This window comes from Ceratotherium simum, chromosome 21 (genome assembly GCF_057802395.1).
Source record: "Ceratotherium simum simum isolate JZ-2026a chromosome 21, ASM5780239v1, whole genome shotgun sequence".
In the NCBI taxonomy this organism is placed as follows: domain Eukaryota; kingdom Metazoa; phylum Chordata; class Mammalia; order Perissodactyla; family Rhinocerotidae; genus Ceratotherium; species Ceratotherium simum.
Window position 1 is genome coordinate 40,546,180 of NC_141920.1, and position 13,447 is coordinate 40,559,626.

At 42.0% G+C, this 13,447-nt stretch overlaps 1 protein-coding gene across 1 annotated transcript in view; it reads right to left on the bottom strand.

The window, feature by feature from the left end:
- Window positions 1–3,135: 3,135 nt before the first annotated feature.
- Window positions 3,136–13,447, bottom strand: part of SEL1L2 (SEL1L2 adaptor subunit of SYVN1 ubiquitin ligase) — a 79,534-nt gene continuing 69,222 nt past the window's right edge. The window contains exons 17-20 of the mRNA XM_087444924.1: window positions 6,428–6,556; window positions 6,167–6,300; window positions 4,468–4,535; window positions 3,136–3,362 (exon numbers count right to left, since the gene is read on the bottom strand). Coding sequence (XP_087301050.1) covers window positions 3,136–3,362; window positions 4,468–4,535; window positions 6,167–6,300; window positions 6,428–6,556 — 558 coding nt within the window. The remainder of the gene's footprint in view (window positions 3,363–4,467; window positions 4,536–6,166; window positions 6,301–6,427; window positions 6,557–13,447) is intronic.

The following is a 13,447-nucleotide window of genomic DNA, read 5'->3' on the forward strand; positions in this document are numbered from 1 at the left end:
ACCACCCTACGCCCCAACCTTGGAGGATCTAACGGCAGGTAGAATGGTGGAAGGAGAAGAAACAGCAGAAGCTGACCATTTCCCACACTCTCTTCCCCTTCACTCAGGGGTCCCAGGCTGAAGCAGGCAGGTGAACCACAGCCTACTTACTGCATTCAGTTCTTTCAACATACTGCTTCAATCCATTTACTCTGCTAGCATCTGCATTTCTTTTAGAGACAAAAGCTGTTCATCAGCTAGAATCATAACACTATAATTCTACTTTTATTTTTATTTATTTTTGTTTTTGTGAGGAAGATCAGCCCTGAGCTAACATCCATGCCAATCCTCCTCATTTTTGCTGAGGAAGACTGGCCCTGAGTTAACATCCGTGCCCATCTTCCTCCACTTTATGTGGGACGCCCCCAGAGCATGGCCTGACAAGCGATGCGTTGGTGCGCACCCGGGATCTGAAGCCGGGCTGCCAGCAGCAGAGTGCGTGCACTTAACTGCTATGCCATGGGGCCGGCCTCTGATTCTACTTTTAAATATCCTCTGCTAATGGTTATACTGTTCTGATGAAGTAATCAGGTCATTGCACAGTGTGTCTATAAAATGGAAGAAGAATCCCATCTCACATTGTCTGGGAGGATGAAGTGAGATAACTGTAGGAAAATGCCTGGCCCATGGTGGGTGCCCTAATGATGGGGTCTTCTCTCCTCTACACTACACGTTGCAAGCTTCCTGAGGGCAGGGACCACGTAGCTCTCCTTTTTATGTCTCAGTTTCTTGGCAGAGTGCTTGGGACATTGTAAGTGCTCAGTACCTTATAGAACGGAAGGGTGGGAGGGTCCAGAAAGCAGCTCCTAATCACCGCGGCAGGTGCTGTTGGTGCCCTGCTCCCTCCCCGCAGGCCTTGCCATTGTTGTCAGGCAAGGCTGCCAACTGCCAGCACCCACACCTGTTTGCCCCTGGCTCTCTCTGCGGGCTCCACCTGCCTCCATGGAGGGTTGGAAGTGCAGAGAGTTAATGCCCCCCTTAAAGCACCCCTCAACCAGGTACTGCTAGGAGTTGTGAATAAATACCCAGCTCCCTTGTCCCTTGGGTGGAATAACTATGAGTTGCATGCTCTCCACAGGCTGCTTAGCTCCCCAGTGGGACTGAGCTCCAGAGGCTTGATAACCACCGTGCACTGGCTTCCTTCCCTGCCCTATCTCACTTCCTCACTCCCTAAATATGTTTCCTGAGATCCCTACCAAATAAACTACTTACACTCAAATCTTTGTCTCATGGGCCACTTCTGAGGGAACCTAAACTGAGACAATCACATCACTTAGACTTGAAACCTATGTGGGGCTTCGTGAAGCTGGGCCCTTTCCTTCCCATAGCATCGATCCCCTTTCTGCTTGGTTTCAGGTCTTTGTATAATGTGTAAATTACTTGGCCTAACTCAGATCCATCCTGTGGCCCGTATGCTTGCCAAGTCAGAGCCACCTCTGCGCTCGCTGGGGCAGTCATCTAATTCAGTTGGCAGGTTTGCTGAGGCCAGACCTCACAGTGGCCCCACAGCAGTTGCAGGAACACAAGTCTTCCTATTTTCTTAACATGACGATGACCTCAGATTGCTTAGGAGCCATTGTCCTGGTCCAAATTGCCTGTTATTGTGAAGATGAGGACGGAATACTGTTACAGCCCATCTCTGCTTTCCCTTACCTTTCTCTTTGGTTCTATTAGGAGTAAATCTCTTTGGAGACTCTCGGTGCATTTGCTGTGGGTCAGTGTATTCTCTTTGCTAAATGATATGGGAAACAGTACAAAGTGCAGGGAGAACCTGGGAGAACCTGGAAGAACTTGGAGGAATTTTCAGGTAAATCTCATTGAGGTTGCTGAACATGGAACAAAGTAAAGATAGTTTTCATGGCCAGTATTTGTGAAGATGTGTGGAAAAATGGGACTTCTGGGTTTTGTAATCATATATTTTAAAATAGGATAAAATATAATGTAAAATTAAATTAAAAACCATTAGTTTTCTAGACAAAAGTCTCCAATAAGTAACTCTTGGAGCCTGACCTGAATAGTAGGATGGTTTGTAAGGGTTTTCCCCACACTTCATTACTGGAGCCTGGCACCTCCCAATGCTAAAGTAATAGGAGGGTGACTTTGATATTAGAGCTGGGAAGGAGCAGATACACTTTTTGCATAATAAGGTTTAGGAGATAACATTAGCAGAAGAATGACCGTCATAGTGCAAAAGAGATGTCTGACTTGTTAATACATTCCAATCTAGAGGCCAGTCCACAATGAGGGCTGCTTTCCCCAGTCCCTATCCAAGGCTGTGAAGTTTTCTGTTTCCTCCCATCTAGCAGCAGAACTGTAGGACAGAGGGTGCTGACAACAACCCATGCTGAAGGCCATGTCTCAACAAGAGGACTAGTTCCAGAAGGTGAGGCAGAGGAGATGGGCTTACAGGGACTCGGGCTTGAGCAGGGAAAATGAATAAGGGTGAGCAGGAGCAGAGAGGGTCTGGGTTATGTCTCTTGCCTGATGAGTGCATGTCAGGTGTGAGTCCTGAGACACAGGGTGGAGCCTGCACCTAGGACGCTCCAGGAGACAGTCCCGATCATCTTGGGACTCTGTACTTCTTAGCGCATGTCACTTGAGCTCAGAGCAGAGAAAGAATTGAGCATTCTTCAGCTGTGTGTGTGCATGAGTGTGCTTGGCTGAGAAAGAGAGGACATCTTTTCCTCCCTCCAATTACCATTAGACACCTCTAGATTTCCTCAGTCTGAAAGATGGGAAGACAAAGAGAGTAAGGACAAAGAAAGCCAAGACAAAGAGACCTAGTCTGCCCAGTCCTTGTCTTCCAAAATAAGCAGCTCAATGTCTGGGCTGCATTTTTCTCCTGCGAATTTCTGTACTGGAAATTATGTAACCCTTGGTAGACTTTTAAATAGTGTATTTGTAGTTGGTTAAATATGGCTTCAGATTCTTTGCTACTCCTCCCATGAGAGGTGGAGACTATGCTTGACCAATAGAATGTGGCAGAAGTAATATTCTAGAACTTTCTAGGCTAGGTCTTAGGAAACCTGTGGATTCTTTCTGGGTCTCTGTGAACACTCTTTCTGGGAATCCTGAGCTGCTGTGTAAAAAGTCCCTTTACTCTGTCTGCTGTGTTAAAGAAGTCACATGTGACATGTAGGCATTCTGATCAACACTCACAGCAGAGCCCAGCCTTTCAGCCATCCCTGCCAAGGTGGCAGGATGTGAATATAACTGTCTTGGACTCTCTAGAACAGCCCGTCCACCAGCTGAACACCAACGAGTGACCTCTGTCGATGCCATGTGGAACAGAAGAATCACACAGCCACACCCTGCCCAAATTCCTGAGATATAATAAAATGATTGTTTTAAGCCACTAAGGTTTGGACTAGTTTGTTAAGCAACAAGAGATAACTGGAGCAGCAATTTAGAGGAAAGAACATATTCTGGAGTCAGATCTGGACTCAAATTCTGGCTTCATTATCTATTATTATGGGATCACATTATTATGTGATCTTTTCTTAACAAGTGACTAGCTTCTCCTAGCCTCAGTTTCCTCCTGTGTGAAATAGAGGTAATTATCTCTACCTCCCAGCCACATCATGGAGATAGAATTAGAAAAAAAGTCTGGCACATGGCAGATGTTCCATAATGTTCCTTTCTCCTCTTCTCAGCCTCACCACACCCTCTTCTCTACGGTTTTCTGGGATTCCCATACAGGCCATACCTGTTAAAACCCACCTTTTAAGACTTTGGTGAAAATCATAGAATTCCAAAAGCATATTCCTCATAAAATGACTGTGGACCCCTGCTCTAGAAAAAAAAAATTATTTACTTGATTTGACTTTCAAAAGACGTATTGACTTGAATAGCTACTCCACTTTAATAAAGACTCAGGGAAGGAAATACGGAGGAAAAAGGGAGTTACAAAGAGAATTAAATTAAAAAAAAACAAGCTGCCGTATAGTCCACAGGCTATCAATTTTTATTTAAAGCTATCAGAAGCAGGAAAAAGAATAGGGGCCCTGTGTGCCCATGGAAGGGGTGGGACTGTCATAACCAGAAAACCACAGGGGAGAGGCTCTTTCTCCCTTCGTCAGTCATCACGAAGGTGCCTAGGTGCCAGCAGGCGCCTATCCACGCAGCGTGGTGCTGGGAACTGCTACAGTGGAGGCAGTGGAGAAGAGGCCCTGACGTGGAGATTTGAATGATTCATGCACCCCACGCTGCTCATGCTTTCAAAGCCTTTGCTCACATTTACTTGGAACAATTAACTGAAATGAGAAATTTATCAGCTCATGCTGCCCTTGCTCCCATATTTCAGGCAGTGTTCTGCTCTAGACAGCAAGCCACAAAAAGAGTCTCCCTTTCTTCCCTGCCTGCAGCTATTTTCACAAGCTTTCCCACTAAGGGGCTCATTTTCCATCCAGACTTGGAGCCAGGACTCACCTGCTTTGCCTTCCATCTTCCTCTTTTTGCCCTTATCCCCGTCTCTGACATGCTGACGTTCCAGACACCTGTGAGATGTAATTGCACGGCCAGCCTATTAGGCCTTGACCTGAGGTTTGGTTGCCTGCTCCTTCCCTGTACATTTGTATAAATGGGCTGGATCCTTTGGAACTGGAACTATCTAGTAAGTCAGGAACCATGTCCAGGAAATTCTAAACACTCGAACCTCAGACAGGCCTGGATTGGTGCATGGCCAAATAAGTGACTGTGGCTACTATGTGTATGTGCAATGTCCAATAAAGCACTTTTGAAGTTAGGCTTATTTAAACCTCGCAATTCTCCAGTGAGGTAAGAGTTGATCCCATTTTGTGGAGGAAAAACTGAGGTTTGGATAAATTATGTCCAAAGTCATAGAGCTACTAAGGGACAGAGCTGGACCTCAAATTCAGATTGTTTAGTTCCAAATCCATTGCTCCCCACCATTTCATTCTGCTTTCTGATTATGATCAATATTATTAATTAACTCCTTTCCTTTCCCTAGGTTGGATTTTCAAATAGGCAAGCATATTTTTTTCTACAAAAACACCCAGCATTTTGGGTGGAGAACTGACTGCAGGGCACTAAAACCACAGATTGTTATTATCTCAGCTGTCCCCATAGTCCAAACAATTTGCCGTGAGTTTTTAAAAGGTATTAAGAGTTAGCATTTATGGAGTTCATTCTAGATGACAGGCCCTGTGTTAGTCCCTTTACATACATTATCCCATTTAATCCTCATACCAGCTCTCTCAAATAGGTATTATTCTTCCCATTGTGCAGATCAGGAAACTGAGGTTTGGAGAGATTGACTAGCTAAAGAGTTGTCAAGATGGAATTCAAGCTGGCTCTTGGCATAAGTCATGGGTCTCCTGCATTCTCCTCACTCACTCCTGCCCCCCAGCTCCGAATCCCTGCTTTCCCTGCCAGGAAAGACAGAACTGGACCCTTTAGCTTCTGTGACAGGACACTGGTACCATTTCCCTCTATGAGTACTCTAAAAGGGATTCCCTAGGTAGAACAGGGTTCCAATGAGGGGTGGAAGAGAGGACTACAGTGCTGGTCAGACCCCAAATGGCATTGTTCACTATACAAGTACTAAAGGAGCTTTGATAAAAGGCCACTCATTGAGAAGTCCAAGTCAGTCCCTCTGGCACAGCATGCCACGAGGAGCTTCTGCTCATTAGCACTATGATGTGGTTCACAGGAGCATTCCCGCAAGATGAAGTCTATTCGTAATTTGTGTCCTTATCGGATTGCAAGGGATCTGTGTTCCTGCCCTCCCAAAGCTCCCCCTTCCTACCTCAGTATGACTGTAGGAGCCAAGAAACCCATTTATCCTCTGGAAAAGGGAGAGGTTGTTATAACAACATGAAAATGGGTAGTCTTTATCTCTAATTCAATACTAGGTCACCGAGATGACAGGTTTGTCAGGAAGTGTAAGGTGACCAGACTCCAGCACCCCACCCCTGACCCAAGCGGTCACCTCAACTAAGTAGGAAGTCTGAAATGGTTTCTCAGAGGATGGGTCCCAAGCTTTGTCCATTTTCCACCACAGACTTGTGTGTGAAATCTGCAGCAGACTCTTGAGTTTGACAAGGAAGTTCTTTATTTAGCGAGGATACCTTGGAGTGAACTGGTTTTCCTATGATCCAGATCCTACCGGTAGTGATTTCTAAGCAAGAAGATCAGCATAGCAACAATTAGGCCAATCACAAATAAATCCCAGTATGGTCCAAGGGTGTTGTCCAATTTCATCCATTTCCATCTCATTGTAAACTGCCGGCAAGAAACGTTCTGTCAAAAAAAAAAAAAAATCTAACCGTCCCACTCCATTCAGGACTGTCATTTCCCTCCATTCCATCACCCAAGAGTTGCTCATTGGAGTTTTCAGAGATTTGAGACTTATTTGAGACAAACTTACATTAAAAATCAGGATATCTTGGAGCAAATGCACAGTTTCCAGTTTCATGAGGGCAAAGAACACAGGTATGTGAGCATCCGGACTTGTTTGAGCAGCCATATCATATAGTCTCCTGGCCAAGTGAATGTCCTAGAAATAGAACAGCCCATACTCATTAGCTGCAGATTCTTTAGGGGTAAGTAAACAAAAGCCATTGTTTGAAATCTCATAATTTATCTTTGGTAAGCAGAATGGCCTCCCAAAGATGTTCATGCCCTAATCCTTGGAACCTGTGAGTATGTTATGTCAGATGGCAAAGGGGACTTTGCAAATGTAATTAAGGTTGCAGACCTTAAAATAGGTAGATTGTCCTGGATTATCTGGGTGGACTCAGTATAATCCCAGGAGCCCTTAACCACAGAGTTTCCTCAGAGCTGAGGGCAGAAGAGAAAGTCAGAGAGATGTGGCAGGAGACGTCAGAGATTCTAAGCATAGGCAGGCCTCAACTCGCCATTGCTGGAGGGGCCATGCGGAAAGAATGAGAAGGGATGCAGACAGCCAGCAAGAAAATTAGGCCCTTAGTACTACAAGGGCAAAACTGAATTTTGCCAACAACTTGAATGAGCTTGGAAGCGAATTCTTCTCCAGAGCCCCCAGTAAGGAAAACAGCCTTGGTTTCAGACTGTGAGATCCATGCAGAGGACATGCAGGTTTCTGACCTACAGAAACTGTGAGATAATAAATGTGTGTTGTTTTAAGCCACTAAAATTTGTGGTAAGCAAATGTTGCTGGTTGTTGGTAAATTTGTTGCTGCAGCCACAGGAAACTAACACAATCTCCAGAAAGCTTTCTTGGATACACTTGGACCAAATTTTAGGTAGGATTCCAATTAAAGGGGTGGGAGAAAACTAGACACTACTAGTACAGCTCCCAAACCAGTATAATACAGATAGTAGCAAGCATTTAAAATTCCTAGTTTTCTTCATAATACTTATCATACTTGAAGTTATAGAGTTTGTTTATCCATTTGAAGACAAGGACTCATACTGCCTGTTCACCCCTGACTTCCCAGTGTTAATAGAAATCCCCAGTACATAGTAAATCTTTGATAATCCTTATAGAATGGATGGATAAACTATTTTGGTTCTCAGGTTGGAATTTGATCCTCAAATGACATACAATATTTTCAGGGACTTTTTTTCCCATTAAATTATGCCATGCCACATAAAAAATAGCTTTTTTTTTCATTTTCACCTACTTACGGCTTGTTTTTCTTTGTTTGCTTTATTTTTGCTTTGTTTTCCCAAACAGAGTAATGAAAAGGCTGAGTAGAGTTACTTTTAAAAGTTGAAGTGCCCTGGGCCAGTCCCAGAATTGTACTTTACTTGGGCACCTGTAGATTACTTTCAGAAGAAGGGGAAGAAGACAGATTTTTCACAAATTGTGGTCATCCAGTATGTCTTTGTCTTTCTTCTCCATCTCCCAGACCCGCATTACACAGACCTCCATCCAACAGTTATGAATCCTTGAGGCCTCTGCTAAACCCATTTTCTTGGGTGGTGTCCTCTCTCAGCTGTGTTCTGCTTGTCATTTCTTAAATTTTTCCAAAGCTTTGTGGTCTGGTAAATTGATTTGTTGGAGAAAGAGGAATGTTCTTGCTTAAAATACTTAAAATGCAGGAGATCGATCTGAACAAATTTTCTTGGCAATAGAGAAAATGGATGTTGTAAAAATTCTAACTTGTGTCTCTAATTCCAACAAATTCAATGGGTGTTCATCTGAAAGCACCCTGCAGATTATAATGACTGTCACCTCTTCATGGGAAAGACATATTGACTTGAATAGGACGTTCAGGGAAAGGCAGGCTTTGTCAATATCTCAGGCATTCATTCTTATTTGAGGCTGGCAATAGTTATTAATTTATTTCTTGAGGCACAAACATCACAGTCCAGTCGCTTAGTTTAATAAAAAATAGCGAGAAGTACCGTTCAAGTGGGATGAGATGAGCTCAGTCCTTGCACAGGTGGCCTCACAACTCAAGGTGGGGATGGGGTGGGATAGGAAAGTCTTTCTTTAAAATTCCCAGAGAAAGAAATTCCTGAACCCTTCTGGCTAATTAGGGCAACTCACAGAAAATAAATTTTATTACTAGACTCCAGAAAAGACTCTTTGTTCTTTGATCCTATTTAGTAAAAAATCCAAGTTGTTCAAACAAAAAATTTCTTCTCCATAAATAGTGTTTTGCTGATGGCCAGGGTTCATTAAATAAGTCCATTGCACACCTAATCCACTTACATTTAACTTTCACGTGGTACATTTGTATTTATTTTTCTTTCAATTCACTGATTTAGGAGATTATGTAAACCGATCTGCAGACTCTTCTTAAATAAGGTATTTTCTCACTAAAATGTCAGGTGTGCCAAAGTCCTGCCCAATGTTCACATGTTCAAAATAGCTTCAAAGATACAGAATTCTCTAGCAATAAAGTATCTGGTTTATGAAAATTGTTCAGTTACATGATGCAGTTTTCCAGCCCCAAAATCTTTGGGTGTCATCAAAAATTTCTTATAATGGGACAGAGGTAGTTTTTACTTTTTTTTTCCTGAGGAAGATCAGCCCTGTGCTAACATCTGCCAATCCTCCTCTTTTTTTTTTTTTTTTTGCTGAGGAAGACTGCCCTGGGCTAACATCTGTGCCCATCTTCCTCCACTTTATATGGGACGCCGCCACAGCATGGCTTGCCAAGCGGTGCGTCGGTGCATGCCTGGGATCCGAACCAGTGAACCCCGGGCCGCCACAGCAGAGCACGCGCACTTAACCGCTTGTGCCACCGGGCCGGCCCCCAGAGGTAGTTTTGAAAAACAATTTATTCCTGTTTTCTTATTATTAATATACTATATCTTAATTAGAGAAAACTTTGAAAATATAGGGCTGAATAAATAAGAAAAAAAATACCCACAATCTCACTGCACAGAGATAACTACTGATAATACTTTATACACATCCTTCCAGCACTTCACTATTTTGTATTCATATATACACTTCTAATTTAGGAATTTTTCACTCTGCATGATATTTTGTCTTCTCTTTTCTTAACCTAACAATGTTTTTCAAATAATATACCGTGTCCTAAGATATTTCTTTGGTCTACAATATTTTTATTTTTAATGATTGCATAGTATTTTAATATTTTAATAATAGCTAATAATTATTAAATATTTACTGTGTGCCAGTCACGACTTTCATGTATTTAAACCTCATGACAATTCTATAGGGCAGATAATGTTAACTCCGTTTTAAAGATGAAGAAACCGAGGCACAGAGAAGTTAAGTCACTTACCCAAATTCATACGACTTGTAAGTGGTGGAGCTGGAATTCAAATCCAAATAGTCTGTGTCTAGCCTGCTCACTGAACCACTAGGCCATAAAATACATAATGGAATAGTATACCACCACACAATAGTTTATATAACATGTTTTGGAGTATTTTGGTTATTTGTAGGGTATTTTTTCTGTAATGAATCAAGGTATACACGTACAAATTTTTTAGCACATTTCTGATTATTTCATTAGGTAATAGACATTTATTTCAAGAAAGGTTATAACCATTTCTAAGAGGTGTGTGTTCTGTGCTGTCACATTTCTGAGAGGTCCATTTTAAATATCTGACTTTAATTTGTCCTTTCCAGAAAATAATTCTATTCTGGCATTTAAAGCTTCAGCTCTAACACCCCATAGGTGGTCAGACCAGACAAATGAGAAATAAAAATGCTTTGTGCCATAATTACTTTTATTTTTGGCAGCTCTATTTATAATTTACTCAGTGGATATGGCTTTGTTTTTCCTGCAGGATCCAAAAAATGTGTTATCGAGTAGGTCTGACTATATATATATATTTGAAACTCATCTCTAAGGATAATTTCCCCTCACCTTTTGTCTTAATTTAAGATATATCTCCTAGTCATTATCTTAAAACATACATGCTTTCTTCCATTTAAAAAGATTGTCATGTGTTTCTTATAGTCCATGTTACAAAAACATTTTAGAACAGGACCCCACAGTACTGATTCCTCCACGCAAATTAATTGTTCCCTTTTGAACATGTTTTAGTACTTTACTTGTGTGTGCCATTTAGGGCTTTCACTATAGCTATGGACATGTCTTTTCCATAGTAGACTGTGAGCTATTTGAAGGTGTTGTGGGAGATCAAACTTGGCCCCCTCAAAATATGTCTTTTTACCTTCGTCATTTTATCAATAGACTGGGAGGATCCTTGCTAAGACCAAACATTTACATTTATAAGGGAAATCATCATTTGTAAAGGTATCTCCCTCTCTGTACCAGGAAGAAGGGGGGATGACCTTATCTCTAGAAAGTCTTATCAGTGCAGAAAGCGAGGACTTAGATCTGCATACTCTTGATTACTGTGCTTTCTGGTCATCTCCCACAGCTGATTCCCCTACCCTCAACGTCCTCCTTTGTCTGCCTTAATATGATAGTTAAGGTGAAAACTTCCCCATTTGTCAAGAAACTCGGTTTCCCTGGTCTCTCCCATGTATACACGTTATAAAGCTTTGTTCTATTTTCTCCTGCTGTTCAGTCTCATGTCAATTTAATTTGTAGCCCAGCCAGAAAGGACCCAGAGTGGGTAGAGGATAGTCTTCCTCCCCTTTTGTGTCTTGTTCTTCTTGTATTCCCAGAACCAAGCACAGTGCTTCCTGACACAAAACAAAACACTTGGTAAATATTTGAGTGAATAAATGAATGAATAAAAAGCAAGGCACAGTACCATGGTAGTTTAGAGGCAGATATCTTTTAAATCTGGAGGTTCATTGAACGGGGTCATAGAGGAGATGATATTGGAGTTATTCTTTGAAAAATGGATTGATCTTCAGTGGGCAAAAATGTAGAAGATCATTCCAGAAAATGGATGATATGACCAAAAGTCAGGAGGGTTCAGTTCAAGGTCTTTTAGGGGTAAGGAAAAATAGCCCAGAAGATATATAAAAATAGCCCTAGTGGCATATCTAGCCATTATTATCAAGGTAGTGATAAATAAATGACAAGCAATAGGATATATTAGATTATATGAGGAAGCCATTTGGTGTAAAACTAATTTGGCCTGGCCTTGTTTTTCCAAAAGGGCCTGACATGGCTGTCGAGCATGCACTGTATATCTGCTTTAAGTATTTACTATGTCCCAAAGACAAAAACAATGCCCTTAAAGATAAAGTAACTTCCCCCACATTGGCATTTCCTTAAGGATAAGCAGCTCTCCCTAGGGTAGGGATTGATTGTTGACCTGCTGTGACTACCCAGCTCAAGACCACAGACCTGCTACCTGCTATGTTCATCAATTGCTATGTGAAATCCTGTGCCTGCAAAGCAATCTTGTGATTGTTGTAAAAGGGACATTCCAATCATATGTGATACATGCTCTTTGACAGTATATAACCACTATGTGTACCCCTACTTCTTTGGAGTGCTCCATTCCTTTATGAAAGGAGTCTACCAGACTACATGGTCCTCAGATCTGGCTCATAATAAATTCACCCCAATTTTGATTTATGTATTGGTTATGGATTATTTGTGTCAACACTAGGTTAGCTCAAGGAAGGTTTTGAAGGCCAGGGTAGGAAGTCTGGACTTCATTAGGCAGTAGAAAGTCAATAAGATTTTTTTATTTGTGTGTTTGCTTGTTTGTAATTAGTATGTTTGTTTGGGGGGGTAAGGTGGAGGAGTAACAGTACCAGAGTTATATTTTGTCAGGAATAACCTGGTAGTGCTTTGTTAGATGGATTATGTATTAACTAAGGTAATGCTAACATCTGTAACAAATAAACTCCCAAATTTCAGTGGCTCAGCACATTCAACATTCCAGTCTGGGTGTTCCCGGTTGGTGGTGAATTTTCTTCACATGGTAATTGAGGGACCCAAGCTCCTTCTACCATGTGGTTCTGCCATCCCCTAGAGCCTCTGTGTCGTCTGCATTCAGCCAGTGGAATGGTAAAGGGACTAGAGAGAAGTTCCACCTACTTCTTAGGTGCCTTAGCCCAGAAATGGCACCCTTCACTTTTACTTCCATTCCTTTGGTTAGAACTTGTCACATGGATGTGTGGGGGATCAGAATTGGCCACTTCAAAATATGTCTCTTTACCTTGATTATTGATTGAACAGAAGGCTCTGAAAGAAACTTTGACCTCCCCCCAAAAGTGCCTAAAAGAATTTAACATAGAAGGCCTGTTCCAGGAAGGAGCCACTCCCATATAATAGCTGTAATATAATGTAAAATAGATGTGATAAGAAAGTCGCCAACAAACCCATCTTATCTAAATTCTGTCTCTGGGGCCACATTCTCTATAGGTGGCCCGGTAAAGAGTCATCTGACAAACATTTGCATTTCCATCTCCATGTAAATTGTCTTCCTCCCCTCTGAAATCCCAAACCACTACCCACAACATTCTCCTTGTCTTTAGCTGAATATACTTAAGTGAGCAGCTTAGTCAGAATGGCCGAGTTGCTCAGTTCTCTTTCTGAGTTTCTCCTTGTATACATGTTATTAAACTTTGTTTTATTTTCTCCTACTAACCTGCCTTTTTAATTATTTGGCCAGCCATAAGAACCTTAAGGGAAAGGGGGCAGGGGATTCTCCCTCTTCCCCAACAGATGCAAAGGGAGCTGGGAAATGTAATCTCTGACTAGGAGATACATCCCAGCAACAAATCTTCCCCGTGGACTGGAGATTACAAATCTTTGGTGGACAGAGCTATCTCTGCCTCATTTTTGAAGGAAAAACACCAGAATGACAGACCCCTGAGAATTCTTTACAACAAGCCTACGTGAGTAGAAATTCAGGCCTGTACCAGGATACAGACAAAAGGGATAGGCAGGAGGAGATGGGTAACAGGTTTTGTTCATGGTTAAATGTCTGAAGCACTTCTGAATTGAGTATAAACTGAGAAAGAGTTTCATAACAACTTGTGAGCTGAGTGCTTACATTTCTAAATTAGTTCAGGTTCTTTCCCAATTTCTCCGAGGTA